This window comes from Cupressus sempervirens, chromosome 4 (assembly GCF_028749045.1).
Source record: "Cupressus sempervirens isolate cs-2001-9-10 chromosome 4, ASM2874904v1, whole genome shotgun sequence".
In the NCBI taxonomy this organism is placed as follows: Eukaryota; Viridiplantae; Streptophyta; class Pinopsida; order Cupressales; family Cupressaceae; genus Cupressus; species Cupressus sempervirens.
This window is the reverse complement of record NC_143121.1, coordinates 522898446-522922930: the sequence shown is the minus strand read 5'-3', so window position 1 is coordinate 522922930 and position 24485 is coordinate 522898446. Positions and strand designations below refer to the sequence as shown.

At 35.6% G+C, this 24485-nt stretch overlaps 1 protein-coding gene across 1 annotated transcript in view; it reads left to right on the top strand.

Annotated features, from left to right (window-relative positions):
- The window catches only part of LOC149562231 (uncharacterized), a 37690-nt gene extending 22647 nt beyond the window's left edge, over positions 1-15043 (top strand). Inside the window, exons 2-3 of the mRNA XM_089825772.1 lie at positions 13053-14269; positions 14431-15043. Of these exons, the coding sequence (XP_089681898.1) occupies positions 13053-14269; positions 14431-14510 (1297 nt within the window). The 3' untranslated portion in view covers positions 14511-15043. The remainder of the gene's footprint in view (positions 1-13052; positions 14270-14430) is intronic.
- Positions 15044-24485: the final 9442 nt, after the last annotated feature.

Here is a 24485-nt window from a genome sequence, read left to right as displayed (position 1 = left end):
AACACTCACAATTTGTGCCGGGGCATGGGTTTGTCCCAGATTCGGGCTAGAATCTCCATGTCACGATCAGATTCATTGCGACTCATAGGGAAATGCTAAGACATTTTGGGCAAAAACTTCTTGAACCTTGTTAGATTCCACAGGGATTCAGGAGTTTTTGATTCTGAAACATCTCCTGCTGGGAAATAGAACAGAAACTTGGACAAATTGGTAGCATAGCTTAAGGGACAAGTAACTGATTTTTATTAAACATATTTCTAAAAGGTGAAATGGGTGTTGGAAAATAAGGAGAGTACTGGCTTGTTAGCATTTTATTTGGATCATTGGTTGGGCTTGCAATGAATCCGTGGTTGACATTAAATCATTGCTTAAGGGACAAGTAACTGATTTTCATTATACATATTTCTAAAAAGTCAAGGGGGTGTTGGAAAATAAGGAGACTATTGGCTCGTTTGTTAGCATTTTATTTGGATCATTGGTTGGGCCTGCAATGAATCTGGGGTTGAAATTAAATCATTCTTTTGGGAGTCATGTTGTAACATATTTGGGTTCTCTTGGATGTTATTATGCGATCATACTTTTTTCTATTGTTGCTGCAATCTCTTGGCTTGAAATTTGAAATGCTTGAGTAAACTTCACTGAGACATACGAGCTCCCCCTAATTATTAGGACGTGTTTCAGTGGTAGGGCTTTGGTGTGAGATGCTGTAGCAAATCATTTCCAGAGTTGCCTATTCTTATCAAGGTTTGGAGATAACTTTGGAGGAGTGATTTAGAGGAATTAGAATCAGAATTGGAAAACCTACAACAATATTTCTGCACCCACTTGAGCACCATTGAAGCTAACATTAGCAAGGGTAAGTGTGTTGTCTTAGTGAGACCCAGTGCTGTTTTTTTGAGGGTTTTGGCAAGGGTGGCTAGAGTTTTTAAGGCATTTTTTGAGTTACTTGGATAAACTGTACACTGTTGATTACTTTCATCTCATAAAATAATGTAATCTGTTTCTAAAATATCTGGGCAGCTTTAGTGGGTTTTCTATAACTTCTTGATACTCAGAAATATTTAGAAATTTATAAAATAAAACAGAGAAATATTCCGAGAACAGATCTGAGTTTCTTGAAGGCTTATTATCTGTGACAACAAGCTAAATAAGTCCTCATAGAATTGTAATAAAAGATCCTGTCACGAGCTGCTTGCACCATTTGATCAAGCATGCTATCAAAGGTCTTATGATCTCTCCAAAAATAGGAGAATTTGTAACTGCATTCTTGATTACTCACACTGCATGTGCTAGGATAGATATTCACAAGCAAATATACAAGAAAAAAAATTAAAGATAAAAACGATTAGCAGTATTAGTGTAAAAAATAAAAACAAAACAAAGAACAAATCTATAAACAAAAATTTATTACCTGATATTGGAGCCCCAATTGTTATTAGGAATCCTTTGTCTCACCTTGTTCTCTTATTTTTGTTTCTGAATTCGGCAACTTCTTTTACTCATTGCAAACCACCATGGAGTGTAGAGCATCTTGCACCTCCAATTTCCTTCTAGGAAATATAGCTAGTATATTCAGTCACAATTAATTGGAAGAACTCTTTCAAAAGAATTGGAATAATGCAAGTGACATCTGGTGGTTATATATGAACATTTGCATGCCTCTTGCTTAGGCCATTTTCACCCAATCTATTTTTCTAATGCTTTTTAAAGCATTGTTCAATGTATGACACATTATGGATTGAAAAATGTGTGTTTTAAACTGCTTCCAAGCATCAATTAGCTAACTTCCAAATAAAAGTTGGATCTATCACAAATTGCACAACATTGGAAGGCCCAACCTTCTCCATGGCCAGAGTGGTAATCAACATTCTTAGGCTTCTCTGACCAAGTGCTAAATATTATCACACTTGTATGATGTTGTTTGTCAAGACAATCTTTCCAAGAAAGATAAATATAACTGGATATTAATGAGTGGCAAGTGTCAAATATCAATCCGCCCATTTGTGACAACAGAACCTTTTTTAATCCATGTTTGCTTTATAACCTGCATCAATATGTTCACTTTTGAAATATGATTTGTTGAGAAGAGAGGTACACAATTTGTCTTCTCTAGGAGCTGCATAAGAGTGGCTGGATTGCGTTGATGTTTGTAACAGCAGGAGATATGCTGATTACCTGCATGGTGATCTTTCATATACTTGCATTTGGAAAAGAGACACGTGTTCGTGTTTGAGAGTATGAAGAAACATGCGTTTGGAAATGTGAAGAGACATGTATTTGGAAAATGAAGAAACTTTTGGTTGTGATATGAAGTCTCTCAATTCTAGATATATATCATTGCTTTTGTGATGAGTATTGTTTTCTGTTAGAAGCATTGTACTCAGACCTCTATTATTTAATAAAAGAGATATTTTTTGGCATGGCTGGGTTTTTACCCTCAAGTTGGAGGGTTTTCTCAGGATAAACCATTCTATCTTTATGTGCCTTAGTGTTCTTTATTTTTGTTTATTACTGTTTTTCTTTATTTATGGGCATAATATTAACATGGTATCAAAGCAGGATGGATAACACCACATAAGGGAATTTCTTTTGTTCAATTTTGGTCTTGGTTCGATAGCTTCATACTCTTTGTGATGATTTTGTTGGGCTTGAACTGTGAAAGGCTTTCTGTCTTCTGCTCTTGTTATTTTATGTTATGCATTGTTCACCTTTGTCTTGTTGTCTTTGTGCATTCAAAGAGTTCATTTTTTGGCGTCTATGTGTGCTGACATAGCACCTCAAATGTCTTTGATTAGCTGGCAGAATTTATCATCATTTTAGTGAAAATGAAGTATCAACGATTCATTTACTGGAGTCGGTGGTTCTTTCTTGGCTGCTGTTGATTCATTTATACCAAAGGTTCTTCAATATGGTCGGTTCTTTGATTATGTCCTTTCTAATGACCATTGTTGCTGTTTTCTTATTATCAACCTGCCGTCGATTGGTCTTCAGTTTTGGCCTTTTCTGTTATACAGCGGTGTTTCATTATCATCATGTGGTTTTTCAGAACCAGGTTGTTGTTGAGATCATTTGATGGGAAGAAAGTTCAGGGGAGTTAGGCATATGTTTCTGTGTCTTTGTTTTAATCTTGTTCTGAGAATACAAGTGCTAAGGGATAATCACAAGTTTTGGCATATGATCAAATTAGATGATCTGTGCATAATCATGGAGCTGTGTTATTTGCAATCAGTTTACTTCATTTGAGATGGTTAGATTCTTGTAAAAAACTAGCAGGCTTATTGATTGATTAGCCTTGAAGACTTCAATCATAAGCAAGTGCTGCATTTGTTTGAAAGATATCTATTAACATGAGTATCTTGGTATCTGATCTGCAGTCAGTTTGTCTGTATTGTAATGCTTATCCCTTTGTGTCACTGCAAAAATTCATGGTTACCAGGAGACCCGTCTCCCCCCTAAAAGTGGCGTCTCGGAGACCGAGACGCGTCTCGGAGACTTTTCGCGTCTCCGGAGACCTCAAAAAAGGTTGGAGACTTCATGACGAAGTCTCTTGAAGTCTCCCCGTCTCCTAATCCAAAAAGTGAAGTCTCCCCGAAGTCTCCTAATAAAATATAAATGTAAAATATAATATTAAATAATTTTTATATATTTTAGCCCTCATTTAAATGTTTTTAATGCAAAAATCTAAGGTACTATATGAATTCCGTAACAACTGCTTGGTGATGTACGTCACCTACAGGAACACGATACAAGTCTAAGACAACATATTGGAAGTTGTACAGGATTGCAGTAAAGATCCCAAATCACATAAATTTATGCGGCTGAGGAATTAGGGTGCAAAAACTGTTGTTAGTGCATTAGAAGATAGTATTACATATGTTACAGAAATCTGATATGCAAATGCTTGATAATAGTATTATTCCTCATGAAAACCAAGCATCTATTTGCTGATAAAGACTCAGCGATAACAGTGATAGACTAGAGGTTTTATGTATGTTAACATGAATGTATTTGGTCCCATATTTCTGTTTTTTCAAGAGGATATCATGTTTCAGTTTGATGTATAAGTCGTATTTGTTATTCGTACCTGTTTATCTGCTGTTGGCAATATCCTAGTACCAATATAGGAATCTTTGTTAGTTGAATCTGTGTAACTGGAAAAAAAACACTATTACAAAATGATTTACTCCCTTTTAAACTAAGCAATCCTAAATCTTAGTTAGAAAATAGAAATCCTAAGTGTGTCTCTATGCATGCATCAATGTTGAATAATTCAATAATTTTCACAAATTTTTTGTAGCAATGCCAATTTGTCAGGTTTTAAAATCTATTTCAGTAATATACTTCTGTATCTGACCGCTTATTATTATTATAATCTTTGACAGTTTGACTCTATGAATCTATTTTAATTTTTAATGTGACAACACTAGTATTATTAATTTATTATTTACTTTAGTCTTTTAGTCTTACGGTATTACTATTTTGAAATTTTGTATTTACTTTTAGTATTAGACTCTTTAAGTTTAAACTATTAAAAATTTATTTTTATTTTTTATTTTAAAAAAAAATTGCCGTCTCCAAGTACCCCCGTCTCCTATTTGAAAAATTGCCGTACCGGTACCAGTACCAGTACCGGAGACCTCAAAGTCTCCCCGTCTCCCGGTGACCTTGCAAAAATTTCTATTCGGACGGTGTTTTAACATCCATTGGAGAGCCCTGTGAGTGTTGATGATTCTTTAGGCAAAATATTATGGGATTACTATATATTGATAGAATGTAATGCTGATTTTTTTCTCTGTAGTGGGAAGAACTCTGCATTTGGAGATCATTTGTGTTGTGAGAAGTATAGGTACAATGATGATCATTCAAAGGTGTTCTTGCAAAGTCTTGTAGCTTGCGTTTGTGTTACAATTGATGGACTGTGAGAGAGATTAAATAATTAAAGAGATAAGTGTATATGTGAAAATGCGGCCTATGCTAACACACACACTTCAAAACGGTCATTGCATGCGGATTCATCTCGGAATGAACATTGGATTGTTCATCCGAAATTTGCCCCGCAAAGCGACCTGTTGCCTTCTATCTAAAGGGATTTTGCCTGTTAATATACTCAGAATCAAGGTGCAGGCAACCAGACCCTCTAAGAACGAAGGATTTGACAATGAAATTAAGCTAAGAATGAGAATGCAAATTAATCTAAAATGAAAGATGCAATGTAATCTAAGAACAAATAAAGCAAACTAGATTAAGCATATGCATGATTAAACTAAAATGAGATTAAACTAAGAATGAGAATGTATGCAAGAAATGTAAGCAAACGTGAGCATGAATTTTAACAGCGATTCGATGCAAATTCACCAAATTCATCCTCTAAAATGAGGAGATGAGGGTCTCTTAAATAGACTCTCCTGGAATCCATCAACGGTTGAGATCGATTCAGATCAACGGTCAGGATTGAAGATGAGGTTCAGTCATAAAGGGAGATTCCCAAATTAAAGGGAGTTAACAGACTTAATTTGAGTAAAATAAGGAGTTTTCTGTTTTAATTTGAGTAGAAAAAGGAGTTAACTGATTTAACTCATTTTTGATCAATAGTGAACTGGAAATTTCCCTTTTTGAACTGAAGAGAGATTTTGTTGAGATATTTAATTTAGTAAAATGAGATATACTCTCATAATTATTTTTTTCTATTTAATTAAATAATCTTTAATTAATTAGAGACACTTTTGTTTAATTAAATAATTTCATTTAATTAATTAGGAATGGCTTCCCATTTAATTAAATAACTTTGTTTAATTATTTAGAAGTAAGTACTCCATTTAATTAAATAATTTCTTTTAATTAATTAGAAATACCTTTCTCATTTAATTAAATAATTACATTTAATTAATTAAAATAGGCGTATTTATTAAATTAAATAAATTTAATTCCATAGTACATTAGCCTTAGGATATAATTTAATTTAATTAAAATATAAATACTTAATAATTAAATTAAATATTAATCAATAGGTTTAATGTGACTAATATGAGTAAATACTATAGGAATTAAATAATAAGCATGATGAATGTAGATTTAGGTTTTCTGCATCTGACAATTAAGTCAAGTAGCGAATAGCAGAATTAGAATTGCCTATTAGAATAGGACTTTAAGATTGATCAGAAATAGACCAGAATTGGTTGAGATGGCAATGAGCCAATTTTGGGGTATTACAATAAGTATTTAATGTCCATGATTTTTTATGCAATTATTGATTCATACATTAGAATAAGTGAATTATGTATGCTTCTAGCATTTGTATTTCCTTTCGTGTTAGGTTGATTCTATGAACTATTACTAATCTCACTAAATGTTTCAAGGATGGATTGAGGAGCATATTGAGAGATAGTACTTAAGGGGAGAAAGAATTTGATGCATTCTAGGAGGAAGTCATGTTGTCCTTGTTGAGAGGGAGTCTTGGCTAAGAGGGAGTCTCAACATTCAGATAATCTTATATGTGCTTTAATGAGTTTTTCTCTCAAAGGGAGAAGTTTGAGGTGCAATCCCTTGTTCATGAGTTCTTCTCTTTGAGGGAGAAGTTCGAGGTGCAATCCCTTGTTAATGAGTTGTTCTATGCGAGGGAGAAGTTTGAGGTACAATCTCTTGTTAATGAGTTCTCCGTGACACAAAAGTTCGAGGTGCAATCCCTTGTTAATGAGTTCTGTATGAGGGTAAGTTTGAGGTGCAATTCCTTGTTAATAAATTCTTCTTTGTGAGGGAGATGTTCGAGGTCAATCCCTTGTTAATGAGTTTTTCTCTGTAATAGAGAAGTTCGAGGTGCAATCCCTTGTTAATGAGTTCTTTTTTGTGAGAGAGAAGTTTGAGGTGCAATCCCTCGATTGCATTCTTCTTTACAAGAGAAATTTGAGGTGAAAGCCTTTATTCCACCCTCTGGGTGTAGCCATGGTGGATCCACCTTTTGGGAGTATCCATGGTGGAAGTCATGTATGCGACTCCATGACTTAGTTTTCTGGTTCTTCGCCCTCTAGGAATAGCCATGGTGAATACCATGCTAAGATGACTATATCATGTTGAGAAAAATCTGTAATAAGGTTTGTTGTTGACACACATCTTGAAATCTGCAAATGACATGTCCTTTGCTAAGAGGGAATGTTGATGTTTGTAGCTGCAAGAGATATCCTGATTATCTTCATGGTGCTCTTTCATTTGCTTGCATTTGGAAATATGAAGAGACATGCGTATGAGAGTCTGCCCTTGAGTTGAAGGGTTTTCTTAGGATATATCATTGTGTCTTTCTGTTTCTTAGTGTTATTTATTTTTTGTTTATCTTTATTTCTAGGCATAACATTAACAGATTGTAGTTGTATTCCTTAATATGTCTTTAAATTTATGAGTTCTCCCTGTGTGAAATGGGATAACATGGATATAGAAAGATTGGCCATTGAATTATCAGCCTATTCATATCGCAAATTCAACATCCTTACCACTGCCCTTTTCCCATTTGCAATAGAGTGACCTTGCTCTTCCCTCTATCATGATACTCTTAGCCTCTATATTGGAATACTTGTAAATAGATGGCAATGGTGTGCATTCAATCAACTTGGCCATTTCCAATGTTATATCCCCACAAACTCTACTTCATGTCCACTGTCACCTAATAAATGGTGTCTTAACACTAGTACCATGAAAATTGATTTTGCAAGTATGATACACTCAATGCTTGCTGCCCTTTGCATTTTCAACCTGATTATTGCTAAAAAATGGTGACAAACTGTTGCAAGAGCTTTTTGGAGTTAAAGGGCATTTTGTAAATTCCTGAAAAGAGTTCGAAGGAAATGCGCAGCAGTTTGTTTGTGTTGCAGTGTAATGCCCCCTTTTGTAAATACCCTTGGTTTGCCCTAAATCAGAAAGTCCAAATAGAACAAGAAATAGAATAGAACTAGTAACTACCAGGTACCTGCATCATTTTAGGAGATCATTGAAATAGATCTTCCTTAGACTTGCATAATCTTGCCTAATCTTGCCTACTAGGGTTAGGAACATTAATTTAATCATAAGGTATATTTAGTTTATTGATGGGATACAACCATAGGAGAGCTAAGCTAAGGGGCATATTAGGGTACCTTAAACAATCCTATACTGAATGGATGTCATCCCTCTTAGCCATCATGTGGCCTTTTCCATCCATATGAAAGGGTGTACCTAGCAAGGAATCACATAGCCATGCCCCTCTTCCATTGCCACCCAGATCTTCCTCATGGTTAGAGTATTGGAGTTTCTTAACATAATGGTCAACCAAGGTATAGGTTTGAAGGGACTACAGTAGGGTCTGTGGAGCGCCATTCCCTTCAAAGACCAAGTGCAGGGCACTCCTTGCACCCCCTTGGCCTAATGGGACAATCTGTCACTACCATGAGGTGGTGTGCTTAGAAGAGGACCCAGGAACAGTTTCTCTGTCCTTGTATTCCCCTATATCCCTTACCATGTTTGATTACAAAAAAACACGTAGAGTTACAAATTATTGCATGTATCCTTCAAATAAAAGATCACACAATAATAGCATATTCATATACATTATTCATAAACAGAATCATAGATAGGACTATTATTCATAAGCAAGAAATCATAAATAAGACCCACTGTGCTGTCTATTTTGAGAACTGTTACCGTATAACAATTTGCAGATAATATTCAGATTCTTTATTCTTGAATGGGATTGTTGTAAGAAAAATATGATTTGTTCAGTTGTTGTTGAATGATTGATTGAATGAATACTTTGGTTTGGTGATTTGAAGTTCTGGTGAGTTGTGATTAAGTAATGTTTGATTAGATGACTGAAAAGAGGCAATATAGTGAATGCTGGTTTGATAAATTTATGGATGATGATTGAATGAAAGTTGTTTTGATAGAGTGATGCTTGGTTTCTTGAGGGATGATGGATGATGGTTGATAAGTCCTTCAATACTTGGAATGAAATCTCCTTTATTGCTGAAAAGGGTCACCACCTTTCATAAAAAATTGATCCCCACTCTTCATTGTTGCCTTTGGGAATAATATACTTTTCCCCAAACTGATCTCCCTTGGATGTCCTCCTCCGGTAAAACCTTCTCCCTTCTATATCTTCCAATTTCAAGGAGAGTCACACTTCTTCATCATGTCTACCCTTTGCAATGGTCACGGCCTTTCACAATTACCACTCTTTTGAAGAGTCACAACCCTTCATTATTTTCTGCCTTTTCAAAGAGTCACAACCTTTCATGATTGTCAATCTAAGAGATGAACTTTTAATAACTTTACCTTTTGAAGGAGTCACTTCCTTATTTTCTTTTGTCATCTCTTTTTTCTTTTCCATAAATTCTTTCTTGATTCACACCTTCCCTTTTCTCTTCCTTCCTCTCTCTCACCCGTTCTCTTCTCCCTTTTGTATCCCATGTTTGAGGTCACAATTTTTGATTTCATGCCTTTTGACCATTCATTAAACTTAATTTAATTGTGTTACAGTTTCTTGGCTAAGTAAGAGGCCAAAATCAATGTTTTATATTGCTTTAGAAAATGTTTACAGTTTGCAAAACCAGAGTCAAGCATAGCTCCAGACCAACTGAATATCTAACTGTATCTCCTGTCTAAATTTGACTGTAAACTGCATACTGGGAGAAACTTTACACACACTATTTTCTGATATCCTTCCAAATTGTGGCAGAGCACCATGCCCTACTGACCTACCCCACATTCTATCGACCTGTGTATTGTTTAATTACATTGACATTGGTCCATACCAAAAAGGCATATTTGCCTGCCCCAATTACTAGTCAAAAGTTAGATATATTCACTGTATACTGTAACTATTCTAAACCCTATAGACATTGATATCAGCTATTCATACTAAAGAACCATAGTAACATGCAAAAACTTGAACTTTTGATATGAAAATGCCCAACATCACGGGATCCTCATGAGGACCTACCTCACTTTCTGTTTCTTCTTTTCGAGTAGCCATTGATTTACAATATAGCAATTCCCATGAGGTGGCAATCTATTCACATGTGCATATGATGGCGCTGGCTCCTCAGGGACTTTTCCATGAGCTGTGGCATTCTTCAACTTCAGTTTCCTTGGTCTTCCCGGCTTGCCTCTTGGCCTCTTCTCATCCTCTGGCTGTGCTTTGACATTGCCTTCCTCGGCCTTAAAAGGTTCATAACCCTCGGCTTTCAAATATTCCTTCCACCATTCATCACCCCAACAAGTTTCAGCCCTAGCCATTTTTGTAGAAACTCTATGTTCCTGGCTGTAACCGTCATCCTCTCTTCAAATGCCCTCTTGTTTCACAGAGAGAGAATTGGAATTTTGTTCACTTCCTGGCTACAGACATTTTTAGGATTTCTTTGATTATTATAATTCTTTGGGTATGGGACGATTGAATTCTCATCTCCATTCCCCACTGCCAACATCAAATCTTTTAGATTTTTTTTATCAAATATAGCATGGTGTAAGTGGAGGGCAACAAATTTGGACTCATCGATTACCAATAAAATAGACACAAGCAGGCCAGGAATGTCGCTATTCATTTGTGCTGATGACCTGTTCTTAGATGTTCTCCCAAATCTGCTTCACGACCATAAGCATGAAATCATTGTTGGGTTTAAGGATTCTACCCCAAAAGTGTTGGTTTATTTCCCCTAAAAAAGACATTTTTCTTTTTTTGTAGCTTAAGAAGAAGTGCCGAATCCTTATCCAAACCCTTGTGAAGTTTTTAGAGTTAGCCAGGACAGTTCTGAGCTGAGTGTGAGAAATATGACTTGTATTTGTTCTGAGCATGGTTCGATTTTCCTTCAATGACATACCTTTACCATGTGACGGGGGTTGTTAAAATCATCATTATGAAACTTGCCTAATTATTATTTCTCATGTCATGTGGCATGTATATGTTGTCCTTAATTCACTCAAATGCATTTATTATTATGATTTCGATGTAATATAAAATCTCCTTTTGGATTTTATCCATAAGACATTTTCAAAGCTAATAACCATGTGATTTATGTGTAGCTAGTTGTCGGTCCTACTTGGAGTCCATAATGCCATGTCCTTATATTACATTGAAATGTTTACTTATCTGTTCGCACCAGTGATCAAGCACCAAGGTATACCCAAATGACCATGCCTCTCCTCTTTCCAATGGTTCTTTAATTTGAATTTCAATGGCACCAAGTTAAGTTCAAAATTATCTTTCTCCATAAGTATTAATTATGCTAATTTTTAAATTCAGTGTTACACGGGGACGCATCCCCCTAAACCCTAGCATTCCTGGAATGAGGATGTCCTCAGGATGTGGGGATGTTCCCAAGTCCTCAGCAGCATTGCCATTCAGCTGTTGATCATTACTTTGTTGCCAATCACTGCCTGTTAGTAGTTCAAATGATAAGGAGTTGACCTTCAGGCCTGACCTCCCAAGGGACGATTGGAGGCCTCTTTTCACTACATCTCGACTTTTTTTACTTGTTTTGATATCATGCTACTCGTTGTAATCATCTTAACGATATTTTTGATATAATAGAAATCGTCCATTTGCCGATTTGACAATATAAATTTTCATTTAGTATCGAGTATTCTAATTTCTAATTAGTAATTCGATATTCAAAACTTCAATGCTCATTGTTTAATGTTGAAGTATTTACTATTTAGTATTTGACATTTACAATTTTACTGTTTTACTTCTTAATAGTCTTATACAACTTTTCATAACTAGCATTTTAAGTACCTTATGTATAGTATATGGTATATACAGCAACCCCCTGCCACCTTGCAGGCATCGTAACCGTCATCCCCAAATTGGGGTGCCTTGTCCCTATGTCCTGGAAACCCATCTCCCTGTTCTGCTGTCCCCCAGTCCCCAACGGTGGTGTAACTATGCGTAATTGTAATATTTTACACCTTTAAAATATTTTATTTTATTTATTAATGATTTTATATTATAATATTATTATTATTGTTTGTTATTAAATCCTATTTGAAAAAAGGGACATTTCATGCAACGGCACTTGTGTTTGTATTCCCATAAGAATGAGAACCCCTAATATTGCTGTCAACTCCCTTTGGATTTAGTTCTTCACTGCCCATTTCATTTTCATAACTATCGTTCATTTTTACCGTTGAAGACAGATTAAAGATATGTCTCAGATGCTCACTGTATGGTAACTTGTGGTTTTGCAAGAGCAAACTGAAATAGTCACTGCCTAAATTTAAAGAAAAAAGGGAACAATAAAAGAGAAGTAAATTGATTGTTGTAGTACAAGGTTAGTGTAGAGCCCATCTTACCCCTCTAATGTGATGCTGCTGAAATCAAAATTTGACAATTGTGAATGTCTTCAAACTGCTGACCTGGGAACTCAGAATGAGAAAATTAGATGCAAAAAGTGAAACTTCATAACTGGCAGCGGGCACAAAGTGAATGCAAATGTTCTACATGTAGGCATTTAGATTTACCCCTATGTTTTTTTTGAAACCCCTTTTTTCGTAATTATGTTTTCTTCTCTATAACAACTGAGGTTGCCCTTTCTCCATTTGAAATGCTTACATGTCCCTGTGATGGTCAAAGAATGTATCAGATGTATCTTGCAGATTTTTTTTATTGATTTCTACTTTTTTGAGGCATCTTGCAGATTTGAAAGAAAATGTTAAGGCCAGGGATGTTCACAACTGTCATGATGGCTTGGAAGTATTGCAGAGGGTTGGGGATTTGTCCTCATGGTACACCAGGATATAATATAAGTTATTTGTGTAAAATTCAACTGCTTTCCAAATCGAAGCTACTTACTTCATAATGAATAAACTTATTTAAATTGCTACTATGTAATCTCAAATAAAGTTATTTAAATTGCTACCATGTAATCCATCTACCATAATAAGAAGAGCACACTGCTGGTTACTCTGTGCATGAATGCTTTTCCTTCTTACTGTCTATATTCTTCTGTTAAGATGTACTACTCTTTATATATTATCAATTATCCTTGATTATCATAGAGTTATTGCATTTTGCTCATTTCCTTATTGCTTTCCAGGAATCAGGACAAACAGGTCGATTTCATCTGCAGAGAATTAAGTAAAAAGCGCAAGTTGGAAGAAGAAATAAACTTACCATCATCAAAACACAAGTTCAAAACAAAGCTAATCTATTCTGAGAGAGAATGTCCTTTGCTTGATGCTTGTAGTTTGTGCAATGATTCCTCCAGACGTTTAGATTTTGTCACATGGCCTGAAACTGATTGTGCTGTGTCAGAAGTCACTTTTCTGAATGAGAGCACTGTATTGGAATCAAATGCAGGAAAATTAGACTCTAATGCAGATATTGATATGTCTGAATGCGTTGGATACAGCACTGTTAACAGAGATGGAAATGTTATGTTCCCAAGTTCTGTCAACGGTGCAGAATCTAGTTCATTACTACAATCCAGTTTGGATCCTGCAGATGGAAGACCAGGATCTTTTCCAACAGGATATTCCTGCACTTCTGAATCATCCAAAGATATAGCCAGTGATGCTTCACGTCGTTACAGTCAATTATATCATCATAATGTTAATCAATCTTGTAACATTCCTCGTAACCAATCTTCAGGTTCTTCACACAGTTGTACAACCTTTGTTGGATTAGAGGTTTCTGAGGATTCTATGCATTCAGTAGGAAGAAAAGAATCTAAAAGGAGAACAACCACAGATTTGGATTGTCTGCATGTAAATTTACAGGATTGCATACATGATGAGGGCAAACAAACTCGTCAATCATATTCAGAACATGATCAGGTTGATAGATGTCTTATTACCAAAGATGGTATGCTTGGAGCGGAGGAAAATGATGTAAATTTACCAGCAATAGATATCGGCAAAACAAATTTTGTAGGTTCTCTAGATTCCGTAAATCTTGCCATCGGTAAAAGGCACAAGTCTGTTAATACAAGAAGTGGCATGTGGGAATTTGGTCCTGGAAGTAGGAAGGGTAGCCACATAGGGGCAGAGTCCCAGTTATTAGCATCAACTGCCAATAGTTCCTTAGTTGAATATGGAAGCAGTCAAAATTCTCTGGACTGCTATTCAAAGGGCATCACTTTTCCATGCAGGCACGTTGGGGGTTCAATCAGATCAAATGAATCATATAAAGGAATAGACGCAAATGTAGAAATGTATTCAGATGGACAGACCGTAAGCAACAAAATTAGTTCTGACATCAATGAGCCATTGCCATCATATGTTCTTTCTTCTGGACGTGTGACCCGTAAGGAAGGTAAAGCTCTCATTCTATCATTTTGGGGATATCTGTAAATATATGCAAGTTGATGTGTTTTCTAATCCGATGTAGTATTTAAACCATCATTCTATGTTGCTGTTTATTACATCAACATTTAAATTTTAGATACTAATCTCCAATATTCCTTTCTCATGCAGAAGAGCATAAACTTAAAGGTTCAAGAGCCCTAACAATTGATCAAGACTTCGAACAGTATTTTTCTAAGTTAATGCTCTGACCATAGCTTTCAAGCTATTTGTACATTAGAACTAGACTTGTTCATATGCATATCTCTCTCTGATTTTTTTAACAGGGCGTTTCAAGTTTTCATGTCCCTTCTATCATGCAAATGTGTAATTATGAGAGAAATAGGGAAATTTCTTACGACTTTCCCTGCAATGGCGTTTATGTTGTAGAAGTGAATAACTTTGAAAAAAAAATGTAATAAGGGACAGCTTTCGAAACAATCTAAGAGGGTTACAAGAAGTGCGCCTCCTTTGCTTGTGAGCTTTTGTAAATGATAATTTGCGAGTTACAAGAAGCGCGCCTCCTTTGCGTTTTGCCAAATGCTTTGGTTTTTGTTAACCCATCTTCAAGAATGGAGATCTCTTCAGTAGTATAATACCCATCGACTACAACAGAAATCTAGGGATCAGGTACTTCAGTGCAGATACTAAGAAGTTTTCCTATGTATAATGCTCCTGTAAACTCATCTGCAACCTTTATTAGACAGTTTGAAAATGTCCAAATAGCTTCAGGGCAATTAAAGCATCTCATTAGTGCAATGTGATTCTTTTGTCTGTACAAGTTTGACATGATATTTGATATTGACAACGGCTTTAACAGTTTCACTTGCATAGTTTGAAAAAAATGGCAATTACTCTCCGACCCTGCAAATCCAAGAGGTTTGCGAGTTGCTTGCTTAATTACTCAGTGCCGAGTTCTTCGCTGAAATTGGCGCAAAATTTCGCTACAAGATCGTGGAGATCTCAGCGAAAATTGCAGTTTCCGTGTGAATTTTAAGCAGACGAATGGGTGAAAGAGCCATCGCCCTGATTGATAGCTTCCTATGTTGTCGAAACAATCTAAAGTGGGTTTCCCTTTATCAAGTTGAAGAGCTTGCAGAATTCTCGTAGTTTGCTTCTCTGTCCAACAGAAACATTTTACTCCATTATTCTGACAAGAAGCTTGTGGAAGCCTGCCTTTTTGCTTGAAACTAATACGATTACTATTACAAGGCAACCTATCAGGTAGGCAGGAAGAGTGATTAACTATGCTCAGACGTTAAAAAAAATTGCAGAAAAGTCCCCATTATTTCTTTCACGGCGAAATAGCATGGGGTATAAATGGGAACATTGAATTTGGCCGTGTTTCCCACGTTAGATGATGAATCCAGATGATGTCCCCATCTTTGTGTCTTTTCTGTTTAGATTTGAGCATATGGAGTGGTTTCATATAAATTTTAATTTATGAGAGATAGGACAATTTTAAACAATTTTCACAACAATGCCATTATATTTCCATAATCATTGAGATTAAGAGGAAGAGCATTAATAGCCTACTAGCACGTTCCAATAGCTGTGGTACATTTTGTAAATTTAAAGTTCAATAAAAATATTTTTGAGAATTGCTTCTCAATTTTTGGAAAACTTTAAGCAATTAGATCAATTGTGCAAGTCTATTGGTACTTATAATGTATCGTTATCGTGGTATTTGTGCAAAACTTGCTTGGTATCTTGTGAACTTTTTGGTTGTTTAAGGGAACCATTAATGGCGCAAATAATGACTCAATTGACTTTTCAACACTTAACACTTGATTATCATTTTTCCTTATGCATTTGATTGTGTGAGTTCTTTGAGAATCAATATGTAAGCTTTTTAAACATCGTTGTTTCATATCACACTCTTTTTCTCCTCCTTAGAGAGCATAAGGACGTGAAAATATTGAAGTTGTAGACTGAAGTTAGGTTAGAGAAGAGAAGAGGATAATAGTAAGAGACGAAGTGGGAGGCAAAGATAGAAATAAGAAGGGACACAAGAAAGAAGAGAACAAAATGGACACATCAATGAAAATCAAAATTGGGCAAGGAGGACATAGAGGAATACAGAGGTTGAGAGTCCAAACAAGAAGAAAGGGGAGGGAAGAAGGTTTGGATTAGAAGGATACTCAAGGAGTAGGGTAATGCTTGTTTCTAAGGCTAGATAGTAAAGGTTGCCAAGATATATACTAAGGCTCTAACCTTGATCACAATTGAGGTTAGTAGGGTGATTGTTGATTTCAATGGCTTCTTTTAGTTTTCTCTTGAAGTTGTCTTCTTAAAAGAAGATACACATTTTCTAAATAAATGTGTTTGTGGTATTAGGGGGAACACCCTTCATCACTTGCTCTACACTTCCTCAAATACTTTCATTTTTCATTCAAGAGTGGAATGGGTCTAAACACTTCATAACACAATTGGTTCAATCCAACTTGGCAATTGCTTGAAGCCAAAGTTTACCAAGTTCATTAATTGGCAAGAATGACCTACTAACACTAAGCCCCTAATCGAGCTTAGGTTTTAAGTTTTTAGGGCTTTTCTTTAATACTTGCCAAAGGACCACCAAAACTAATGAACATCTCAGATACCTTTTGGGAAACCTAAATTTGTTTCTAGGTTTCAGGATAATACCTTCTAAATAATGCCCAAACCTTGAGTTATGCTTATTTAACTTTGACAAGGTATTGAATTGAGTTTTCTTGCACAATAAAGGCAAAATGGATTCAAAGCTTGGTTTCAACTTTGCATATAGTTTCTTTGATCTCTTCCAACACTTCTAGTTCTTCTCTTTGCATTTTCCAATCCACTCTTGCAGTCTATTCTATCTGCTATGCCAAGTACCTAGCTGGGCACATTGCTTGCTTGATTAGGGCTTGATTTCAAAATTCACCAAAGTGACTTCTCTACAAACTTCCAATTGAAACATAATGTACATAGCCTCTACTTTCATTTCCCCAGTGGTTGCTAGGTCTCCATGGTCAAATTCCAAATTAGGGGTACTTTGTGTTCAAACCTTGAACTATCAATGACTATGTAGTTACATTTTGAATTTTATTGCATACACTAAAACTTCAAAACAAAGAAAACAATTGTACATAAATGAAGGACTAATTCAAATCTAACTAGTTATAGTCATTAAACCCCCTATTCAATCCATTAACTATAAGATGCTTGAGTTGCAAAGAAAATTGTACATAAAATGCAAAGAGTTGTCGCTTGCTTAGTATTGAAAAATGTATAAACTAACTTTCACCTTGCATACAATCAACTTAGGAGCCATATGCAGGCCTCATGACCAAATCTCAACTAACTACAAGCGACAATAAAGTTTTTGCTCAAAATGCTAAAAGTTGCATAAAGGAAAATTTGCAATGTTGCAATGCAACTTTTGTAAGTTGTACACAACTTTTACTCAAACTATCAAGTCTTACTTCCTTTTGATGCAAAATGTTGTAGCATGATGCTTTAAACATTCTCATACTCTAACATTGATTCCACGACGTCACACTTGACTCAAACATCTCAATGGGATTCACACTTACCCTTATTACATTCAAGAATCCATACAAGAATCTTCAAACCAAATCTTGAGGGTTTCATTCTCACAACCCCACGTGTTCATGCACCATTAACTCACGTCATAGGGGGTGACACGAGTGATTAATCAATGTCTAACTTTTTGAAGTTAGGATCTCGGACCCATGCAACCTCTGCATCTTGTAAGCCTTTACATTTAATCAAATGTTCCAAGTATACCTGATGTCTAGTCTTTTTGGCAACTCTAGAACCCAATATCCTTTTGGCCTGTGGTGGAGTTTGACTAGGCAACTATTGCAACTCAAGTGCAATGTCTCCAACATAAGGTACAATTGTGTTTTCCATTAGAGGGGGGCCCTTATAAGGTATTTAATCTTCTATACTGAATATTGGAGACAATGCTATGTGTGCATGCATATCTAACTTATAGGCATTATTACCATACTTATCCAAGATTTTGCAATGTTCAATTCTTCTCATTTTGCAGCTTATTGTGAGGTCCTTTAGGCAAATTTTCTTTGTTTAAATGCACCATTCTCCAACTTCATATTGTATATCTCTTTTCTTCATAAAAAATCCATCCTTAATCTTTTGAGTGTTCTCAACTAGTGTCTATTTAACTTGTCTATATCTTCTGAGTATTCCTCAACATACCCACTTCTTTTATCTAAACTCGTTAGATCTCTAACTTCCATAACTCCCCTAGGATGTAGTCCATTTACTACCTCCTTCCTGTGCTTCTATTAACTGTGTCATTAAAGACACACTTTGCTAGATGAATCACTTGGTCCCATAACTATCCATGTGCCTTGGCTACATATTAAAAGGTTTCTTAAGGTCATGTTAACCACCTTAGTCTAGCCATCCATTTGAGGATGGTATGCATACCCAAAAGACAAGTCAGTTTCCAATCTCGTCCGTAGAGTTTTCTAAAAAAGTCCAACAAATTTGGAGCCCCTATTTGATACTACGATAAGGAGTAAACCACGAATCCTTATGACTTCCTTAAAGACTAAAGTATCAATTTGGGTTGCATCTTTTGTCACCTTGCATGGGATAAAATGGGCCATCTTGCTAAACTTGTCAGCCACAACATAAACAATGTCCTATCCATTTTCAGTCTTAGGCAAGACAACTACAAAATCCATACTAACACATTCCCATGACCTATTAGGAATGGGTAAGCATTGACAAAGCTTTGCATTTGTTGACATACCTTCTGATATCCCTTTGCATTTTAGGCCAATAGTAATACCTCTGCACTAACTCCATAGTTTTGTTGAGACCAAAATTCCCCCTAAACTTGCATTGTGCTTTTCTTGGATCAAATTTTCTCTCATAGACCCTCTAGCACACATATTTGTCTACCCTTGAACAATAGACCATTCTTCAATGTGTAATCAGAGTGATCACTATGAAAATGATTCTAAAAAAATTCACATACCTTGTATGTCTCAGAAAATTTTTCATCCTCCTTATACATCTTCTTGAAACTATATATTCCAATACTTTTCAACTACATGTTTTGAATTGTTAATACTCTTCTTCTTAGGGCATTTACAACCTTATTTGTTTGCCCCTTTTTATGCTTGATGGTAAAGGTATAGGCTTGTATATACTACGCCCATTTCATGTGCTTGTGATTAAGCTTGTCTTGTGAATTCATGAAGCTAATAGTTTGTTTATCAATATAGACCATAAATTCTTTGGGCAATGAGTAGTGCCTCCATTTCCTTAATGCTTGGACTAAGGCATATAACTCTTTAAGTCATATGATGAATACCTCCTTTTTGCGTCATTGAACTTTTCACTAAAGAAATCTACTAGTGTGCCTTGTCTTAGTACTGTTCCTATTGCAACATTGTTGGCATCACATTCAATGGTCAACAACTTCTCAAAACTTGGCAAAACCAGTATTGGTTAAGTAGCTACCTTATGCTTCATGCTCTCAAATTATCAACCTTTATCCACTAAAACTTTGTCTTCATGTCTCCTTTAATTATACCCAAAAGTGAGCATATCTCACTGTAATTCGTTATACATTTTCTATATAATTGAGCCAAACCATGGAAGCCCTTTACATCACTTAAAGGTTTAGGAGGGGACCAATTCAAGATTGCCTACACCTTAGAGGAGTCCATCTTCAAGTTGCCTTTGGATACTAAAAAGACATGATACAATAGATCATGCTTCATAAACTCACACTTTTCAAGGTTTATAGTTAGTTTTTCATCATGTAATTGTCTCAATACAATCTCCAAATGCCTAAGGTGATCCTCTTTATTTTTTTCAAAAACCAATATATCATCTAAGTATACTACCAAAACTTTACCAATGTATGCCTTTAAGACCTCATTAATTTACTAGGGGCATTTGTCAGTCCAAATCGCTTGACAAGCCATTCATAGAGTTCCTCTATGGTTTTGAAGGTTGTCTTCTACCCACCTCCCTCCTTGATTTTGATTTGGTGGTAGCCACTTTCAAGATCAATTTTGGTGAAGTGTTGTGCACTTCCTAAATAATCCATAAGGTCTTTAATCCTCAATATAGGGAGTCTATATGTGATAGTAATCCTATTATTCCCCTTGAATTTGCAAACAATCTCCATCTGTTCCACTTCTTAGGTGCTACAATTGTGGACACTACACAAGGGATTATGCTTTTCCTAATTAGGTCATTGTCCAACAGTTCTTGTACTTCCTCAACCACATTTTCATTTTGATGAGGTGTCATCTTATAGGCTACCTTATTTAGCAAGGAAGCTCTTGGTATAAAGTCAATTTGATGACTTATTTCTCTCTATAGTGGCAGGGTACTAGATGTTCCATCACTCACTATCTCCTGGTCTAATAGAGTTCGTACCTCTGCAAGAATCTTTGTTTTCTTCCCATCTCCCTTCTCTTCCTTAGGTTTCAGTGCAAGGGAAAATTCCGATTTATCCCCTTATTTTAAGGTGTTCAAAAACTTTTTCTCTCCCACTAATAACACACTAAGACTAGTGGGTTTCACTTCCTCTCCATCAACCAAGGATTGAACTTTCATAGGTGACACCATCATTTTGAAAGGAGTAAGAAATCTTCTCACCATCCTATAGTGCCTTTTTGTCGAATTTCTATGGTCTACCTAAGAGTAGGTGGAAAGACTCCATGAGAAAGACATCATAGAGAACTTTATACTTATATCCCCCTATAGTAAATTCAACCCCTTCTTTCTCATTAACTAACACATATTTCCCTTTATTGAGCCTAGTGGCCTTATAAGGATTATTATGAGAGATTACAACTAGTTTTAATTTCTTAACTACTTCCTCAGATATAATATTATTAGTAGAACATGAATCAATAACTACTTTACATACCTTGTCTAATATCTTGTAGTTGATTCTAAATAGGGACCTTCTCTGATTAGTCTCCTCCTTAACTGGTTCTTTAAGTAGTATCCTCCTCACCATGAGGTCCTCTCCAACTTATGAACCCAATTGAACTTTAGGCAAATTCACAGTAACAACATCCTCTTGAATATAGTTCACTCTCATATCCCCACCTTGGGATATAGAAGATTTTCCAAGACATCTATAGGTAAGGTGTCCTAACTGGTTTTAGTTGTAGCACCTCATTGCTAAGAAGTTGGATCCTCTACCTGATCCTTTAGACCTTCCTCTATTATTAGGTCCTCTACCTCTATAGTTTCCCCTTTTCTTGGGGTCCCCACTCTTCTTTGATGGATTAGACTCCCGTTGGGACCTCTGGCCTACACTTCTCCCACCATAGCTACCTCTGTGACTTTTGAGATCTTTGCCTCTACTTGTATGACCATGTTCCCACCTTTTCTTGTTCTTCTCCTCCATTTCAAGTTCCAACTGGTAGCACCTATGACATGTAGAAGGGATTAATAAACTAATATTCTCTTGGATGTTCCATCTTAGTCCATTTGGATACCTAACAACTTTCACACTTTCATCTTCTGCAACACTTGACCTTAAGCATAATTTCTCAAACTACTCAATGTGAAAACTTACATTAGGGTCCTTTTGCCTCAATTTTTTTCTATTCTTATGGAATTGGATTTCATAATGCTTTGGCACATAAGTTTCCCTAACTTTAGTAATCAGTACCTTCCATGCAGCAATAGGATTCTTACCTTATTTTTGTCTTTATGCTTGAACAAGCTTCCACTAAGTTAGGGTAGCTCCCCTCAATGTGGATTTGACTCTTTCACCTTTTGTGCTTAAATAATTCACACTCAAAATAATTCTCAAGTTCCTCAATCCATTCCATTACTACATCATGTTCCATCTTCCCACTGAAAGCAAGAGCCCTTTCTAAGGTTGTTCCTCTTATGGTTTTGAGGGATTTAAGGATGGCTCTTTAGGTAAGTGTGGATTAGGCTTTGGAAGCTCATCCTCATTTGCAACTTATTTCTCTTTTTCCTCTTTTTTAGTTACCTTTTCAATTTTTGTCTCTACCTCTCCAATATTGCTTTCTAACAAATCCACCTTTTCCTTAAGAAACCTATTCTCTTCTTCCTGTTCTTGCCTTCCTGGTGAGCTTTGCATTGGTCACCATGCTGGTCTCACCCACTGACTCAACATATGAGATGGACTTTTACTATTGTCCAAATCTTTGGGCTCTGATACCACTTTTATAGGGAGACCCTAAGAACTCAATATTTCTTGGACTCTCTCCACAAGGTCTTAACCACCTAGGACTTGTCTTCAATAACAGGGTCAAGAATCTTCAATATTCAATTGGGCTTAATTTCTTGCAAGTTCTTTCCTAGAACTTCCCAATCAACATAGGTAAAGACTACCCCTTCTACCATGCTCATTTGCATATGCTTTCTTTGCACTTCCCTAAATACTTTCATAGATTATTCATGAGTGCAATGGCTCTAAACACTTCATAATACACATGGTTCAATCCAACTCGGTAGGTGCTTGAAGCCAAAGTTTACCAAGTTCAACAATTAGAAAGAATGACCTACTATGACCGAGCCTCCAATTAGGCCTACGATTTTAGTTCTTGGGGCTTTTCTCCAAAACTTGCCAAAGGACCACCAAAACTAATGACCATCTCAGATACCCTTTTGGAAGACTTAAATGATTTTCTAGGTTTTAAGACAACGACAAGTCTTAATTGTGTCTTATTTTCAGTAGCCTTTTTCCCTTATGTGTCTTTCATCTTTTTATCACGAGGTTCCTTTTTGCCATTTTATTGATAGTAAAATAGGATATTTAACACTTCTTTAAAAGATGGGAGAATAATTTCCAAGGTGATCAATGTTTTGAAAATGACACATTTGAATTTGAATTTGCTACAGGAATTGCACAATGAACGGGCAGGCTCATAGCGTAAATGGATTGGGTGCTGAAGAACCACACCCTTATTTTTATTACTATCAATTAGCTAAGCTATTTTGATTTCATAGTTTGAAGTTACATATGAATCACAAACAAACTTTGGGTTTATCTATTTTATGGTTTGAAATTAAGTGGCCAAGATAGAATGTGTTTAATTTAGATAATGGCCTACGACCATAGTAAGAGAACAAACTCTATTTTAGTATTTTTGTGACAATGTAAACTCATGTATATTCAGAAGACCTTAAGTTTTGGTATTAAAAAAAAAAAATCGTCATAAACTATTGTGGGGATGATTTATTGATTGAAAGTTGGATCAAGTACTGTAGCTGCATGATTAATTCTTTTGCTCACCTCCATATCTAGAGACATGGCCCCCTCTCAGAAGTCTTGATGAGTTTGTTTATTAGCTTTGTGATCTCATTTGTTTTCCATTTTAATATATGTGTGATTTGTGTGGTTTCATTTATCTAATTCAATTGCTCTAGTTTAAATAATGATTTTAGTTCTATGCATAGAAGAATAATGGATGGATATTAAGGATGTAATCAATATCATGTTTATGAAAGGAAGGAAATACATTTGTGATATAGTTAGTTAAATTAGAACCTTTGAATTCTGATCAAGCTTGATCATTTCATTATATTGCTACCACCACATGCCATTCCTCTTTCATCGCATTTTGAACCTCCTGTCACAATCCACTAATCTAGTACTCTCCTCTTTCTATATCAGAACTTCCTATCACTTATACTGCCTTATTCACTAGTTGTCACCAAAGACTTCCTATTGCAACTAAACTTCTTGTTGCCTGTTGCAAATAAAGCATATTCCAATCTTCATTGTTAATAAATATATCAAAATATATAAATGTATTATTTTTAGTATTTATATTCAATTGATTGAATGTGATTATCAATAGTGATTTTTAGCATTAATATTGAATTGAGTTGGTGTGATGATTGATTGTGAGTTTCATTATTAGTATTTGATTAATTGGTATAACGATATTATATTCTAGTGATAAATTTAATTAGATTGGATCTAATGTAAATTCTATCTTGCAAGTGTGAGTTATTTTAAGAGGGTTTCATTCCTTTGAGTATGCATTTTGGTTCATTAGTTAAAAATATCTTTGATTTGATACCTTAGTGTGTGAATTAGATTGTGTCCATAACCACTCGGCTTATTATCTTTATCCCTTGAGTAGATAGCCACTATATCTCTCATCAACTCATGAGTCCTGGATTGAAACTCTTAGGGTATTCTAGTCCAAATT